Source organism: Cornus florida, unplaced genomic scaffold (assembly GCF_030987335.1).
Source record: "Cornus florida cultivar Cherokee Brave unplaced genomic scaffold, ASM3098733v1 CherokeeBrave_3.0.0_Hap2_Chr05, whole genome shotgun sequence".
Classification (NCBI taxonomy): Eukaryota; Viridiplantae; Streptophyta; class Magnoliopsida; order Cornales; family Cornaceae; genus Cornus; species Cornus florida.
This window is the reverse complement of record NW_026775575.1, coordinates 40,954,299-40,971,836: the sequence shown is the minus strand read 5'-3', so window position 1 is coordinate 40,971,836 and position 17,538 is coordinate 40,954,299. Positions and strand designations below refer to the sequence as shown.

Below are 17,538 nucleotides of genomic sequence, written 5' to 3'. Positions count from 1 at the left end.
TCTCCATTGTCTTTAAAAATTAAACAACTCCTATTAAAATCAAACACAATGAAACCCAATTGAAACCCCAAAAATCCACTGTCACCACCCCGCTTCTGCCGAAATCTGACAACTCTCCTACTTTGGTGCTGCTGTCGATGTATCATGCTCGTTATAGTCATGATCGAAGAAGAATTAGACTTTGTAAAACAAGTAACTGGGTTATTACAGAATAATGCTCTGGTTGGGTTAGTCTAATTTGTGACACAGGTTTAGGCTCACGAATTGCGGTTTTTAGTCGAACTCCTCCCACGGTGTCGCCATGTCCAAACTAAAGCAGATCTCAACTTGTCGGAACGACTCAAAGGCCTTACAGAGCTCCGATCAAGACAAAAGACCATCGTTGTTGAGGTCCAGCAAGGCGAAGCGCTCGTCAATGAGCCTTGTCTCTCATAAAGTATTGTGAATTTGGGAAATTTGGTGGATGGCGTTTCTGGGTTTTAACTGTTAAAAGGTATTAGGTCTGAATGTGAAGAAAAATAAGAGAAAAAAGAGGTCAGAAAATGGGTATTATTATCTTTTCAAATTTATAAGGGCAATATAGTCCTTAAAATTCAGAATTTGCATCACGTGAGAGCATGTGATGTGTCTAATGGCAATATTTGACCGCGTATTGCTGAATGGAGTGATCTGTAATAAAAATATATAGTTCAGGGGGTTATTTGCGACTTTTATAGTTTACGGGTTTGTTTCAAATTCTCCAATAGTTCAGAGGGGTTTTTTGCACTTTTTCCTATTCTTTATTTGACGGTGTTTTTAGACCGCCGTGTTTCAGGGGAAAAAAATAGGAAAAAGAAAATCACACATCGATAGTGTTAAGAGGTCTAAATGACAAATTGATCAATTTTAAAAATTAATATTCTATTTTAATTGGATTAAATAAAATAAATACAAATACATCAATATTTATTGTTCTGGTACAAAATATCCTCACACTCTTATTTCAAAATATCAAATTATCCTTCTTAAAATTATATACAAGTAATTTTAATAGAATAAAATAGATAATTAAAAATTAGATTGACTAATAAATAATAATTCTCTACTTCTCTTCGTCGTCAATCAGCTACCACCATTCAAAAACAACACCACCACATTCCTTATAACGACCCTCACCCTGTCCAGACATAATATTGTCCGCTTTTAGCTCCCCCGAACCAGAGACTTCCTAGGGGGTCACCCATCCTAGTACTACTCTAGGTTAAGCACATTTAACTCTGGAGTTCTAGCGAGTTCACGGCCAACACGACTTTAAAATGCATTTTATCATAGAAGGGTATTGAATCTACATATAGCACTTGCCCCATCTACACCCAGGCGATGTAGAATTGTGCACCTGTAGCTTGCCCAATGTGATAGCCTACTAGTGCCACCTGTACACACTCACACACACCCGCCCACAAGGTTGCCACAATCACCCCCCCTTTACGGCCCAACGTCCCCGTTGGCCACACTTCTGGCTGGTCAGGCTCTGATACCATTTGTAACGACCCTTACCCTAGCTAGACACAATATTGTCCGCTTTTAGCTCTCCGAAACTAAAGACCTCCCAGAAGGTCACCCATCCTAGTACAACTCCGGAGTTTAGCGTGCTTAACCTGGAGTAGTACTGGGATGGGTGACCCCCTAGGAAGTATTTGGTCTCAGGAATCTAAAAGTGGACAATATTGTGTTTGGCTAGGGTAAGAGTTGTTACATTCCTTTTCTTCTCCTCGCAGATGCTCTCACGGTCTTCTAGGTTCCCTTCTATCGATCTCTCTCTCTCTCTCCACACACACATATATATTTGTTCAGGAGTTTCATATCTATGACTACGTGAACTTTATAATTATGTTATAGCTTATGAAATTAGGGTTCTTGCAAAAGATTATTAATTTGGCATCTCAAAATTTGTTATGATTTTTGAAAATTGATTAGAAAATAAAACAAACAACAACTAGAGAGGTATGGCAACCAAAAAGAAATGCATATGGATATTCCACTAACAAATCCCAATATAGTTTTGACATCTTCCTATATACCATTAACAATAAAAATAGCTTCACTTAGCTAACAATTGAAAAATCTTCAATGTAAAGGAACTTCTTTTTTTAGTTCTTACCTTTTAGATTAGATGCCAGTAATTCCAAAGGCAATCCAAATTAAATTCCTCCACGTTAGTGGCCGATTGAGGACAGTTGAAATAAGAGTGTGAGGACATTTTGGACTTTAGAAATAATTTTTGATACATTTGTAATTATTTTGATTAATTCAATCAATGTGTAAAATTAAAATTTTAAAATTGATCAATTTATTATTTAGAGCTCTTAACTCTATATTTATATGTAATTTTATGTAATTTTCCAAAAAAAATTTTGATACTGGGGCAGTTAAATACTTCAAGTGAATGAAAAAACCACATTTCTCTTGATAGTAAGCAGTAGCAAACTAGTATTGGTTGCCTTAAAATATCTTTCTACTATGTTGGTTAGGTAAGAGAAAAAAACATAGGTGGAAGGGAGAGAAGAGACCATTGATGAGACTTAGGGAAGAAATTGTGTGTAATATATATATTTTTTGTTTGATTGGATATAAGATAAGATAATAAATTTATAATTTAGTATACTCATTGAGAGAGAGGAATGAGAAAGTTTAAATTGTTTTTACCATTATATCCAATAACATTTATAATATTGTAATTTATAAATGATAGTACTGTAGTTTGAAACTTGTATAATTTAGTATAGTATTTAATTTAAAATTTCTACAATAGTCCACTTCTCTTCCCTCCTTTTTTTTCCGTTCATTTTTTGGCAGATGAAAATTTTTAAAGGAGGAAAAAGTTGGCATCCTTCCTAATCTTTTTTCTTTCCTTGTATCATCTCTGTCGAAAAAGGAAGTTTGTTATTTACTTCTTATTTTCTTTCTACACCTCTTAATGATAAATTGAATTATCAAACAACACGATGTTATATTTACTCAATTTTTGTTTAAAAAATTATTAGACCTATGAGATTCTATTACTATATTTTTCTAAATTTTTTAGTTCAGCAAAAAATAAAATAAAATAAAATAATCAAAACTAGAAAAATATAGATTGTTGATAACACCTAACTGATATTTGTAATATTTTTTTTAAAAAAAAATATTACACCAGATTCTAATGCTATTTTTTATTTGATTTCGGAAATAAAATAAAACAAAATAAAGTAATCAAAACTAAAAAAATACGGACTATTAGACATATGAGATTCTAATACTTTTTTTATTATTATTATTTGATTTAGGTAATAAAATAAAAACATAATTTTTTTTTTTTTTGGGAAATAAAAACATAATCAAAACAATCTTTCTGGGGTATGAACTGATGGTGTCAAGCGTCAACGGTAACACTGCGAGCGTGTTACTCCTAAAAATATCTATGGTAAAGCCATATGTATGACCACTGACCACTCGAAGACCCAGCTTAAGGAAGTCCGGTCAGTCACCGCCAATCAAATGTAAAACAAAAAAACAAAAAGGAAACCCTGACTACTCTCTCTCATCATCATCATCATCGTCATCGTCGTCTACCATTCGACCCGTTATTCGTCTCTGCAGCCTAGGGTTCTCTTCAACTACCTGTACCGATCACTCTCCATTGGATCGTAGCTTTGAATCTGTCAGATTAACGTAAGATCATATCATATTACAGAAAAAGTTTTTTTTTTTTGGTAGCTTATCTTCGTACGTCTTAGTTTCTCTTCAATTCGTGAAAATCGAGCTTTATTTATGTGTGTTTGTGTGCGTATGATATTTGTTTTCTGTTAATTGGAAGTGGGTACTGAAGTTGTGGAATTCTGAAATTTTAGTACGGGGTAGGGGTCAATTTGATACTGCGTACTTGTATCAGAATTGGGTTTTTAGTACTGGGTAGTTTCACAGTTGTAATTTATTTTTCTTTAGTTTGTCTACTGTTCTTGTGAACTTGCTAATTACTGAGGAGTTATTTGATTTTATTTCTGAATTAAAACTTGTATGACTATATGGTTTAATTTGGTATGGTGACTATAGCTTCAGCCCCTTTCAATTGTGGGTATAAATTCTTAATACAGAGTATTTAGTCTACGTTTTTTTCCGGTTTCTTGGACGGGTGTCTATGTATTGTCCTTATTTTTTTATTTTAGCAAACTTCGTTGAGAATGTGAGCAGGTCTAAGTTCAAATAATCAAATATAGTTTCCAATTCAATTTGAATTTTTATTCTTTGAATGTGGTCTGATTGATTTTGAGGATGTGCCTTTCTTTGGGGATGGTGTTGCTGTATGGTTAATGTTACTTGGTTTGGAATTGGTATTGATTTTCATTGGAGGGTCTAAGTTATGTAACAACACTCTGAACTCAGCTTTGCCTTCATTCTCATTGTAGTGTATATATATATATATGGTTTGGAATTGGTATTGATTTTTCATTGCAGGATCTAAGTTATGTAATACTCGAACTTGAGCTTTGCTTTCATTTTCATTGTAGTATATATCATTGTTTGAAAGTGAAAGATGCTTGATCTCGTTTTTAAGTTTCTAAAATCAACTGTAGGCTATGTTTTAATAAAGATTTGCTGCCTTACTCGTACAATTGAATCTTAGTTATATTTTGACTTTCTTTGAAGGGAGCTCTCGGGCAAGGGTGAGAATTGTAGGTCTAGAGGATGGAGGAGGGCAAAACGTCCGAGAACCATTTGACATCAGCTGCAGCTTTTGTGGAAGGTGGAATTCAAGATGCCTGCGATGATGCTTGCAGCATATGTCTCGAGGCATTTTGTGAAAGTGAGCCATCAACGGTATGCATATTGGATGGATTTTATCATGGATGTGACTTGACTTTTCATTGGACTAATTATATGTTAACTCTTGCAGGTGACTGGTTGCAAGCACGAATTTCATCTCCAGTGCATTCTTGAATGGTATTCTTATTCAATTTCAATAAAAAGATACCCGGTTAAAGTTAGTTTAGCTTGATGGATTTATTTTATTTTTATTTTTATTTTTTTAATTTTAAGGACTATGGTTAATAGTATTGGGCTGAAGTGGGACTGTCTCATTGGGTTTGTAATATCATCACTATCATCATGATTCTTGTCTTTTCCCATTTGAATGCGGTCGGCCACATCAATTCTCTTTCTTTCTTCATTTCCATTATCTGCCACATCTTCTATTATATATAATTTTTAACGTCTTCTTCTATTGTTTTTGTCCCAAGTTAGTTTTAGCCTACGTAAAGCTTACCCTCAATTTTAACTAATATGTTTCTTTTTTTGGGTGCATTTTTGTGCCTACATTGGATATGTCCATGTCATCCAAACCTTTCTTCTTTCCGTGGACAAGCTCCAAAGAGGTGGAACCCTACACACGGAGTATACAAGAGTGCCATTTGAGCTACTTTTGTGCTAGTTTGATTGCTCATGAAATAAATGACTGTGTGTTAAATTTTTGGATTTTTATTAATTTATTTTTGTAAATCCAAAATTGTAACAAACTTAACATTAGTTGTTTCAACTTATAGACTGATAATACATTCTCTTCAAAAGTACATCTGTTTCTCTCCTGCCAAATACTCCACATGAGAGAAAAAGGTGCAACCTGCCAAACCTTATGCAGCTTCTTTGTTCCCCAATCCTAGAGCCAACATGATAATTTTTAACCAGGATACCTAACAGTCCCCAAAACGATTGCTGCATTCTTTTACCTTTTTGCTTATGTAACATCAATTGAGAAGTATCTTCTCCCTCTTTCCCAGATTGTCCGTGGTTAAAATTATCTTTAAAAGACTATAATGCTATAGGTTGCATCCACTCCACCCAAATAAGGGGAAATTATTTTCCATAAAGACACTTTGACCTTTCATATTATTGTTATTTGTGACTTATCAAAAAAATATATATTATTGTTATTTGTGGCTGTGAGAGACTTGGCACCCATTTAAAAAGATGTTTGGAAGGACAAATAAAGAGTCCATAGTCACATAACTCCCAATCCTACAAAACAATGAAGAATTGATGCTTCCTCCTAACCACTCTTCCTTGTGAAAACTCGATGGAGCGGAAGCTATGAACATTCACAAAGGAACGACAAATCAATTTTGAATCCATAGTTTAAGCAAATAGAATTCTGAAATATAATTAATGAATGATGTATTATGCTCTTGCAGCACATGCATATATATAAAGAGAAAACCTAACAATATAAGGTTATCTAACTGCATAAGGAAACCTAAAAAAGGCCAAAATTGAACTCTCTCAAAAGTACAAAAAAAAATAGGAGATAAAACCTAACCACTAAAAATATCTAAATACCAAAAATCAACCTATTTCAAGTCCAAATCGACCACTAACAAAAATTCCGATATATTCAACAATCTTCGTGTAAGACTTGAAGCACAATGCTGGGACCCAAAACAGGGGAATTTGACTGAAAAGTAACATGGCCACTAGTTAAAGGTAGTGGGTATTGGGACGGTTTCGCTCAAGAATGGGTCTCCTCGAGTAGAAACGATGTTATCAAATGGATTGAGGAAAAGTCGATAACCTGTCCTACATCAAAACTGAAGATAATTTGACAAACAAGCTTGTCTATTAGTTGTAACTCGGAAAAGATTTGGAAAAAAAAATGGTCTTCAAAGTTCAAAGTGGTACCAGATACCTTGCCTAAAACTTCACTCACTCCCATCTCTTACGGAAAAACTAAGAAAATATGCGTCTATGTAACTTTCCTTAAACTCCGATTAAAGCCCTATGCCAAAGGAGCACAAAATGTCCCTTGTTGTCCAGATTCCAAACAACTTCCTTTCCACCACTCTCATCCCAAGGTTATCTTCTTCCAAAGCAAATTTCCAAAACTAAGAATCACAAACACTTCTAAACAGGAGTTGTATTTGTGTTGGACACGTGCTGGATACCCATTTTTGGACACTCGTGTCCAATGCATTATGGATGGGTCTTAATTTAAAAGTAGTTTCTTAATCATATACAAATGGTTGAACTACTTGGCTACTTGTTACCACATGCCTATTGAACCTAGGGCATTGGATAATACTTTGTTTTAGTGTGCAGAAAAATAGATGGAACAAATAAATAAATGAAAGGTTTATATAAAATTTATAGAGTTTGATCATATGAAGAAATTAAAAGATTTAGAAATTTTTGTTAAAGGAGTGGGTATGAGAGCAGGAGAGGAGTTTTCAAATTGCGTATTCAAGCACATGAATCGACCATGTGTTGTCTCCTTTTCATGACTTCCTCTATATGACAAGGTTTATTATATTTCATTTCGACATAGAAAATTGAATTTAGTTATAACTGGGTAATGTTTGTTGTATATAATATACTATATATATAATAAGAAATTATACTTTATTGTAGTGTTCTCGTCATGTCAGTGACATACTTTAATATTTGTTGCGTCAGTGTTTACATGTTTTTTCATGTCTGTAGTCTTCTCCATGTCCATGTTTCTTAGCTTCAAAGCCTTATTCCCATTAGAGCTCGGTTGAACAAGAAAATTTCTTGGTATCCAATCCCCTTCTTTGCCTGAAATATGATGTGCGTGTCCTCCTAGCTAGGATGTCTCTTTTTTAATTATAAAAGAACACAAGCATACCAGAACTGCTCCTCAGATCCACATATAATACTAATACAATTAGTAAACAAAAAGATGGGGGATTGAAATGGTAGTCCCTTCAACAATACAGACATCAAACTTGATAATGTAGTATCCCTCCACTATATTGTATATCAGCATACTTAACATTTCTGTTACCAAAGAACTATGCACATATAGGGGATAGGCAATCGCCTGTTTTGAAGTTGTGAGGTCTTGGGCCCCAATCGTTCTTCTGCTTCCAATAACTCTTGATTATGTATTCTCACATGCATTTTTCTTTTTAACACAAAAATTTAGCGAGTGAGCTACGTGAGAACACTAAAATTATTCAATGATGCATGACTGCTAATGCTATCATATGAATATGGCATAAAATATATTTTACCATAGTTTGGCCTAAGTTTTGAAAGGTTAATAGTCCATGAAGGGTGCTTCTATGATCCTATATTATAGGAAGATTTTATCTGAGTACTCTTATTATCACTGTAAACAAGATGAATTAAGCATGGGTGCCTCTTTGGACGTCCAAGACTTGGGTTGCAAGATTAAGCATGTAACCTCATAATGAAACTGTTTGTAGCTGGGTTAATTATTGGTCTAACTGCTTGGAAGGATGTAAATACATCAATTGTTATCATATATATGCATATCTATGATTACTGTAGATGCTTGCCCTATACGCAGGTAACCTACTTGATTAGTATTGTATATCTTGCACATAAATAAAATGATGGGGATGCATTTTATCAATGCTTTTCAAACACAAAAACTGGATAATTTCAAAAAATTTGTGTCATAGATGAAACTTAATTTGTGTAACATTCCATTGATATTGAACCACTGTTAAATATTGATAGATTTCAAATAATTTCATTTGATTATCTTTATACTTGCATAAGATTACGACAAAATTAGTACCTTAGTGACTTTATTACCTTTACGATTGATACATTAATGTCATTTCAGAGCATTTATGGTTAAATGCCATGGAAACTCAATTGCTTCTTTTTAAATTATTATTTAATATCTACTCCCCCGCTCCCCTTCCTTGAGCAATACTTTATTGAATATTGGACTATGAGATGTTGCTATTTGGTTAACTGGAATTCCAGAATCATAGTGAAGGTGTTATGCTTGGTATGTTGATTCTAGATTACTACCTTAATGTTAGCTTATACACATTAGCCCACATTTTGTTGGATTTGCATCTTTCATCAATTTGTAACATTTATTTTTCCCCTTTTGTGGCTTGAGTAAATAAGTAAATAAGTATTTTGGAAAATTGCATCTCTAGGACGTGTTTCGTATGAAGATTCTTTCTATAGTTATATATTTTTAATATAAAGTTGACTAAGATGAACTACTATCACCTGTCATTAGTTTTTCAAGATGTCGTATATTTGATTTTATTCTGATAGTTGTTTTTGGGCCTCTTAATCTTCTTCAATTATCTTGATTATTCGAAGAGAACTTGATATTTATGTCAGGCCAATATCTTTTAGTTTTTTTTAATAAAAAATTTGAGTTTTAATTTGACTTCAATCTTGTAGGTGTCAGAGGAGCTCGCAGTGTCCAATGTGTTGGCAACCGATCAGCCTGAAGGATCCCAGCAGGTTATATTGTGATCTTCTCCTCCCCGTCCTCCTGATTTCTTTTTCAGTTGTCTACTCCTACTTGACAACAATATTTAATGTGCATGTATTGGCAGCCAGGAATTGCTTGATGCAATAGAACAGGAGAGAAGTTCCAGGATTAACCCATCTAGAAATTCCACGATATTTCATCATCCAACCTTGGGGGATTTTGAATTACAGCATGTTTGTAATCTACCTCTGCTAGTTGAAACCTTTGCCTTGTTTTCTTTCTCATCAATAAATCACCTACATGCTAAGTGTCGTGTTCATATAATCTCTTTTTATCTTTTAATGCAGTTACCAGTCAGTGCAACTGATGCTGAACTTGAAGAGCGTATAATTCATCACTTAGCTGCCGCAGCTGCCATGGGGAGGGCACGCCACATTGCCAGGAGGGGAGGGCAGAGGAGTAGGTCATCAGCTCAAGGTCGGCCACAATTTTTGGTGTTCTCAACTCATCCTAATGCACCTTCTGCTGATGCTGCATCATTTTCTTCAACTCAGAGAAGTGAAGGTGAACCAGCTTCTGCAGTCACAGCAGCTGGCCCAACTTCTCTTTTAACTCTGGGAGAAGAATCTACACAACTAATTACACCAGTACCTTCTGCTCAAGCTGATCAGGTTTCTGCCTCAGCCTCTAGATCAAGTGTTCTTGCTACCAATAACCATGGAACTTCCTCAAACAATCGGTAATGACAATTGTAAAGCTTGATTCTAATTACCTTTTCTATTGAGTTAGCCTCAAAAATGTATTTTTGGTATAAAACATGTTTTTCCTTGTTCAGTTTTTATTTTCCTTCATTTATCAACTCCACGGTCTATTTGTTATTTTGTAGGAGATCTCCTACTCAGTCTTCTCCAAGTAGTCAAGATATAGCAGGACCATCTGAATTCCAATCTTTTTCAGAATCTCTGAAGTCTCGATTTGGTGCTGTGTCAATGAGGTATATTGAAACATGCTATGCATTTATATAGTGACAGATTGATGACTCACTTCTTGTTTCTTTAAAATTCGTTTATTTTCTTTTGAAGATGCAAAGAGTCGATTGTGAAGGGCACAAAGGGTTGGAAGGAGAGAATCTTCTCTCGTAACACTTCTACAACAGATCGTGGTTCTGAAGTTAGGGGAGAGGTTAATGCAGAAATCGCTACTGTATCACACATGATGGAAAGTCTTGAAACAAGAGATAATAGTAGAACCAACACTGCTTCTCTATCAGATAGTTTGGAGGATAGCTTAGTTCCAGATCCCCATAACCAGCAGATTTTAGAGACCAGTGATAACAATTCTTTGGATGAGAGCAATATACAAGCTTCATGTGCGGCTAGTTCTGCTTCAAATTAAAAGTTATTTAAGGAATTGCATCACCTCAAAGCATTTCATATTTAAAGGTAATGGTTGCTTTGAATTGTTACTGCATTGGAAAAGTGCATGTGTCAATTCTATTGGCTAAAAAATTGGTTAGTTTTACACCTGTTGGAAAGCTTCTTTGTTTCATCGGTACATTTGGTTCTGTTTCTCATTATATCTGTCCGTTGATATTCTTATTTATCTTTTGTTTATTTTCATATGTTTTAATCCTCAGCTTGTTGGTAATTAAATATTATGATGCTTCAGTAGTACATAGTTATTTACAAACTGCATCACACACACATGTACACTGATCTTTATCTGTAGCCATAAGTTCTAGAATGACTTAAATTTAGGTGCTCACGACCTCTTCATTTATTTTTTTCAGTTCTCGTTCTCTCACTTCGATTCTGTCTTGTTTATTGCATTGCAAGTCTCATAGGTAGACAGGCATTTCTATTACTTTATCGGTTGTTTTAGATACAGCAAAAACAAAATTTAATCTTTTAATTTATGGTTTTTGGTCTGTTGGACAAAAAAATAGTTGTTCTTCCCTGAGAAAATGGGCAATAATTTTGCATGAAATTTTTTGATTTTTTTTTAATAGTTCTTTTTGTAATGTGTTTTGGCTCCTTGCGCCTGAGCTTACCTTTCCCCCATTAAACTTAAATGAAATTTGTTAGCCTTTCTTTGGGTACACGTGGGAACTTCATCCATGGAAACCTTATTACATCCATTCTATTATATAGATATTTCGTCCTAATGTCATGCAGTTGAATTTTCAACATAACTAACACTCATGTAAGTCAGAGAGAACCACAATCTGTAATGACACGTTCTTTAAATTATCAATTCCTGGAAAATTTGCGTCCACATATGTTTTGCTGTATAAAGTATTATAGACTTAAATTGCTAGTGAACAGAAAAAGAACAGGTTTTTGTTTTGCTAGTCATGATCAAGTCTAGATTATTTTTAGAATTCATTAGGCAGTCGTGCTTCTAAAATTGGCTGATACCATATTAGCAAGGCCATTAAATATTGGTATCCAACTGTGGGTAGGAGAAGAAGGAGAAAACAAATTATTTGGATTGAGATGGCAAGGAAGTATGTGATTGCAGAGAGAGTGGTGGAGACTTGGTTCTTCATAATTCAGAGGGCCAATTGCTTAAACTAGCTTCTCTGTTTTTCCCTTTTGTTCCATCAACATCAGTTGCAGAAGGTCTAGTCTTCAGGGAAGGCGTGCATCTGCTACCAGGCTGGGGACTTTCAAATGTGATTATTGAGGGCAATTGTCAGCCTGTGATGCGTTCGCAAGTTTGTGAGGAAGAGCGCAATGTTATTTTTGATGATGTAGCTTCTCTCCATCAGCAAAATCCATCTTTTTCATTGAATTGGATTCCAAAGAGTGGTAATCTTGTTGCTGCAAGGTGGCTTTTAAGAGCCACAACATCGATCATGTATTGTTGGTCTTCTTATGCCTCTGTTGTGAGAGATGCCCTGTGCTCTCTGAAGGGTGTTCAGTTGTGTAGTGTCTTTGCAGTTGTCGTTGCCAAAAAAAAAAAAAATCTTAGAATTAGAAGAATGTCATAGAGAAGAACAGCAAAAAAAGTTTCAGATAAGCCATCTCTAAAGTCTAAACGTTGGGAAATAAGTCTTAATGAGTTTATTTGGACTAGTATAATGGTATTGATGATTTCTGTTACCATACTTGAGGTTGATTGTGGTCTGTGTGGTCCTTGCAGCTGAGATGCCCAACCCTATTACCCTGTTACTGAGAGGGCTTTGACATTCAATAATATTCACTCTGCCTTGGGTAAAGGTTTTAAGTGCTGATCAATTCTAAGGTTGGTAGGTTTTTGAACTCTTATCCAGCCCACTTTAGCCTGAGACTGAAACGCATAGTCAGTTACACTGAGTCATTATTAGTGAAAAGATCAATTCACTCCATACTTTAATATACATTTTGTTTTTCAATTGTGATACATAAGGTTAAGTCTGAGTTCAATTGCTAGTCCTTTATTTTGGGCCCAAGCTAGTGAATTTAGTTAATTTGTATGGACTTCAGCTAGCATTGTGACTAAAAATTGCTGCACCGTAATTCCAGGTAATTCTTAGACATGGATTATACTTAGAGGGCATGAATAAGTCTCTTCTTTTCTATTTGGTTCTGTGTTTTATTGATTTTAATTAATCAACTTAAGCAAGCAACTGCACAATTAATGAAGCATAAACAAATGAAATGAATGCAGTAAAGAAGACCCACATTCCACATATTGTGTGTTTCGACTGATCTTACATGCTTCCGTGTGTACTTCCACTTGGTCATTAACCACTAGCTTCACAAGTCCAGAATCTGCTTATCGTCAATATGGTCACTCCTTGTGACTCATCTTCTCCATACATGCATGTATGAACTGGTCATGAAGAACTACTGCATGTTGTTATTCATGATCTTCTAGCTCAGCACTAGGAATAATGATCATAGTTCTGCCGAAGCTCTCAGACTCTAATCAAGGGCGTCCCTGTGGAAAAAGCCAATTGTTATCAACAAGAAGTTGTGTGACTTTTTAATGTTCTCTTGGCTTCTCTTGTGTACCACTCTTGTATCTACCACTAGGGCTGCAAATGAACCTAGCCGAACCGAGTTGTTTGGGCTTGGCTTGCCAAAGCAAGAAAGCTGTTTGGGCTTGGGCTTGGGCTCAGGCTAGCCAAGCTCGAGCATAGCTCACTAGTGTTTTGTCAAGATCGTGATTAGCTTGGCTCAAGCTCGTATTGAAAGAAATTGCGTCGTCTCCTTTGCCAACTTTTGGTCTCCATAAATCTAGAGTCTTCATATGTGTGTCAGTGTGTGTGTATACACAAGTACATAAACACGTACCTTTCATTGGTGTAGCACCTGCCAATCTTTAAAATCCATAGTAATCTCAATCTCATGGTCTCACAAGAGTTGCATCAAATGACCAACATTTTTACGTCACCCTAAAGTGTGTACGATAAGATCTGTATGCAAGCTTGACTTTATAATTGAATGAATCATCATGTGCAATTTTTATTCAATCTTTGTCAAACTTTGCCAAATCAAATAAAACTATCTTAAACAATTCCAAAGGAAAAAACACTTGGAAAAAAATTAAAATTACAACTCGATCAAATTTTGACTTTTGGCACGAAATTCACACACAAAACTTTTGGTCCTATCAGTGATTACTACTGCACAAATGCTCTGCCAGATTGAGACTTGCCTTCTCCCACCACGCAAAAACAACACACAATGTACACAACCCTTTCATTATGGACCATTAAGGTTCTTTGCATCACATTGTATGTCTTTGTGTTATTGTAGAAGATAAGGAGTCAATCTTACACATGGACCTAGAGAGAACCTAGGTGAAACTCAGAAGAATCAAGGGATTGCACTGACTCCTCGAGAAGGAAGAGGCCGTCTCGAAAAGTTACAGATCATTTCTTTACCAATGATGTTATCTTGTTGGTCTAGTTGTTATGTGGGTACTAAATGTGGGGAAGTGGCCTTTATATGGTATTAGTGGTGGTAGGTGAGTCATTGATGCTAGGACCTTGGCTGAAAGGGTATGAGCATTGAAATTTCACATAACAAATGAGTTCTTAAGTGATTGATGAAGTTCAGTGGCAGCTTCCCATGCTAAAAGCAACCATTGGCATGAGAGGTGTATTAATTACTGTAGGGGTGGCAAAGTTCGACACGTCCTGCCAATATGACTCAAAACACAATACAAAATTTGCAGGTATTGATCTTAATCGCATTTGTGTTATAATCATGTCAACCCCTTTAATTAATTGTGTCGTGTTTGTGTTTTCGGACTCAGCCTGTTTAACCCAATTAAACCCGTTTAACTAATCGTGTCAATTCAACCCTTTTAATCTGTAACTTGTATTAACTTTTAACCCAATTACTATGGATATTTATGTTATTTAAAGATAAACCCAACATGAATATTCTATTTGTCTTTTTGTCGTCGTTGTTTTTGTATTATCCTCATTTTAGTCGTCCCTTATTTCATATTTTTCATTATACCTACATTTTTCATTATTTGTTGTTGTATTTGTCATATTTTTCATTATATCCTCAATTTAAACAGGTTAATAAATGGGTTACATGACCCATTTAATTTAAACGGGTTAAATAGGTTATTGAATGGGTCATGTTGTGAGTTAGAAGACCATTTATCAAACGGGATACGCAGGTTGGGTTGTGTTCGTGTCAAGGGTTCCTGACATGATTTATTAAATGGGTCATGTTTGGGTTGACAAATACTATTATGTTAACACGACACAAATATGGGAGGAGAGATGAAGTGAGGTTAAGCCTAACACGTGTTGGCTTTCTCTAGGCGTTCAAGACTCCTTACTCCTTTTGAGGCCATTTCAAAGAGAAATCCTGATGCAGGACAGTTGATGGAATTGAGAGAGGAAGAAGAGAGAGAGATGGAGGAAGTAGAGGGAGAAGAAAATCACCAATAATAATCTCTTTAGTGAATCAATTTTCATCATAAAGTACCTTCACAGTGTTATCAAATGGCATATTTATAAGCATCTAGGAAAATACTACTACAAAAAATGAAAATACCAAATTACTAAAATATCCTAAGATTAAAACGTTACTTAAAATAATAATAATTATAATAAATGAAAATTAACCCTAATTATCTATCTTTGCCCCATCTCCAAACGTAGAGGCGAAACACATGCACTTTAAGCTCTTGGACTATAGCTGGTTCTCCATCAGATCCCTTCTCCAAGCGAAGACTCCTCAAAGTATTAGATTCCAACCTCCAAGTCATGTTTCCCTAGGATCCCAAATGGCGGTATATTGTTATTGGTGTGATTTTAAATCTTGCTTGCAACTTAGAGCTCTATGATAGAAATGCCTTAATTTTTTCTATTATATCTTTTGAGCCACATGAAAGGAGGCTCTTTGAGTCATAGAGCTTAACTATTGGAGATGAGATTGCCATTGAAGTTTATCTCAAAGAGGAACTCCTCGAGTTCTTCAATGCATTCTCGAGGTTTATCCATTCGAGAGGAACTTCGAGAGCTTCAGCGCATATTCAATGTTTATTAGTAGAAGAGGAGCTTCTCGAGGTCTTAATCGTATCTTTGAGGTTTATCCATAGGAGAGGAGCTCCTTGAGGTCTTGACAGCTTCACACGTTCACTTAACACACATTTCTCTGTTTCCACCCAATTTCCCTCGGCTGAGGTGTAGCCGTGAAGGATAATTTCAGATGTTGCAATGTTTGGTGAACCTTGTACCCACGTGAGGTGATGGATGAGTAACATATATCAACATTTAGCCCCCTTTCTTGTTGAAGCATTTGCAAGCTTCTAGTAGACATAATAGATGAAGCCATGAGGAGATGATAGTAGCAGCGTTCTGCATGTAGTTAGATCCATTTATCGCATCTATCTGAATATGTGCAGGTTTTTGGGTAAAAATGAAAGAATAGTCAAGTGATAGTAAGGATGCTAGGGTAATTTTAGAGGCTGCTTCCATGTAATGGAAAAGAAATACCAATAATAAAATAATTTATAAGGTAGCACCGCATGTCAAATTTTCCATAGCTTTTTGAAACACAATAAACTCACAAGTATCCTTGAATCATTTTGCACAACAGAAGTAAAGTCGTAATAAGTTGGCCAACAATCAATTGGATGAGGCTCGAAGCACTCGAATTATGAACAGTTGTACTTCGAAGCAAATAAATAGGGGACAAACAAAAATAGAACTCGATATGGTTTTAAACTGAAATTTGCCAAAATACAAATACTAAAATCCTAACTGCTCCTTGACTCCATTAGCTTAACAGAGTCGAGAGCAAAGAATTGTCAATCCGATAAAAATTCATAAATTAATTTCAGTTATTGACCATTGCACACTTGACATTCCATAGTCTTTGTGTATGTAGTATCTGAACATGCTAATCCTTCATTTAGAATCACACAATGAAGTGCCGGAATCATCGTCATCACAGCTGATGCTTAGAGAAACAGTATATTTTGTGAACCGTCTCCTGCATCAGTGTGTCATGTCTTATAGTTGTTCCTATTCAAAGTCAAAAAAATATAATAAATAGAGAGGTTGGTTGATTAACTTTATTAACATCCATTTGGGCCATATAATGATTTAGTTGCTAGTCGGTAGCTTAAAGTTATAGTATTGTCCTGGACGTCTTTTGTTTTCTTTGGGAGCGCTCCCCTTTTGAGCGCCTTTAATGAAATCTTACTCATAGAAGATTTTAATTTCCATTTAAAGAATCAGGAATGAGTTTGTAGTTACATAAAAAAAAATAAAAATAATAAAAATAAAAATAAAAAAAACCTAGTTCAAGCTTCCTACATTTTTAGAAGCCTGCTCTTATTTTATGGGTTCTGTCAATTGTAAGATTGTAGTTGGTGGTGTTATACCAAGTCTTATTTTGTTGTGTGTAATATTTCTGGATACTGGTGAGAGCTGTTAATAATTAAAGATATTCTTTGATGTCAGGTAGAGTCTCCATCTTCTCCAACATCAGATGCTGCAAGATGTTTTGCCTCTGTTTCGGCCAGTGGTAAATCCTATTACATATGGAAGAACATTAATGATTGTGATCTTATACAGAATAAAGGACGTAGAGAGACCGCGCTCTTCAATCTGGACCTTGGAACCACTATATGGCTGTTACTATTACATGGTTTATGTTTAAAATTTGTTTATGATTTTATGAACTGGTCTAGAACACTGACGTAAAATGTTTCAAATGTCTGAACTTTTAGGCATATGTGGATAAATTTCTTCTGGTTTCGACATTTTATTCTTAAAAATTTCGTGATACTTTTAAGTGAAACAAAGGAAAATTAATGTTGGCATGTTTGATTGTGTA

At 35.2% G+C, this 17,538-nt stretch overlaps 1 protein-coding gene across 3 annotated transcripts; it reads left to right on the top strand.

Annotated features, from left to right (window-relative positions):
- The first annotated feature begins 3,419 nt into the window (after window positions 1–3,419).
- On the top strand, window positions 3,420–17,538 carry LOC132306349 (E3 ubiquitin-protein ligase RHF2A-like). 3 transcript variants are annotated; one of them, XM_059803708.1, is made up of 9 exons: window positions 3,420–3,690; window positions 4,666–4,836; window positions 4,913–4,959; window positions 9,205–9,267; window positions 9,363–9,471; window positions 9,586–9,977; window positions 10,125–10,232; window positions 10,321–10,680; window positions 17,167–17,538. In XM_059803708.1, exons 2-8 carry the CDS (start codon window positions 4,705–4,707, stop codon window positions 10,631–10,633), a joined length of 1,164 nt encoding a protein of 387 aa, XP_059659691.1. In that variant the 5' UTR covers window positions 3,420–3,690; window positions 4,666–4,704; the 3' UTR covers window positions 10,634–10,680; window positions 17,167–17,538. The 3 variants fall into 3 exon arrangements, with proteins under 3 accessions (XP_059659691.1, XP_059659690.1, XP_059659689.1); XM_059803707.1 differs by having other exon boundaries at window positions 3,421–3,690; window positions 4,670–4,836; window positions 17,163–17,538; XM_059803706.1 differs by having other exon boundaries at window positions 3,421–3,690; window positions 17,163–17,538.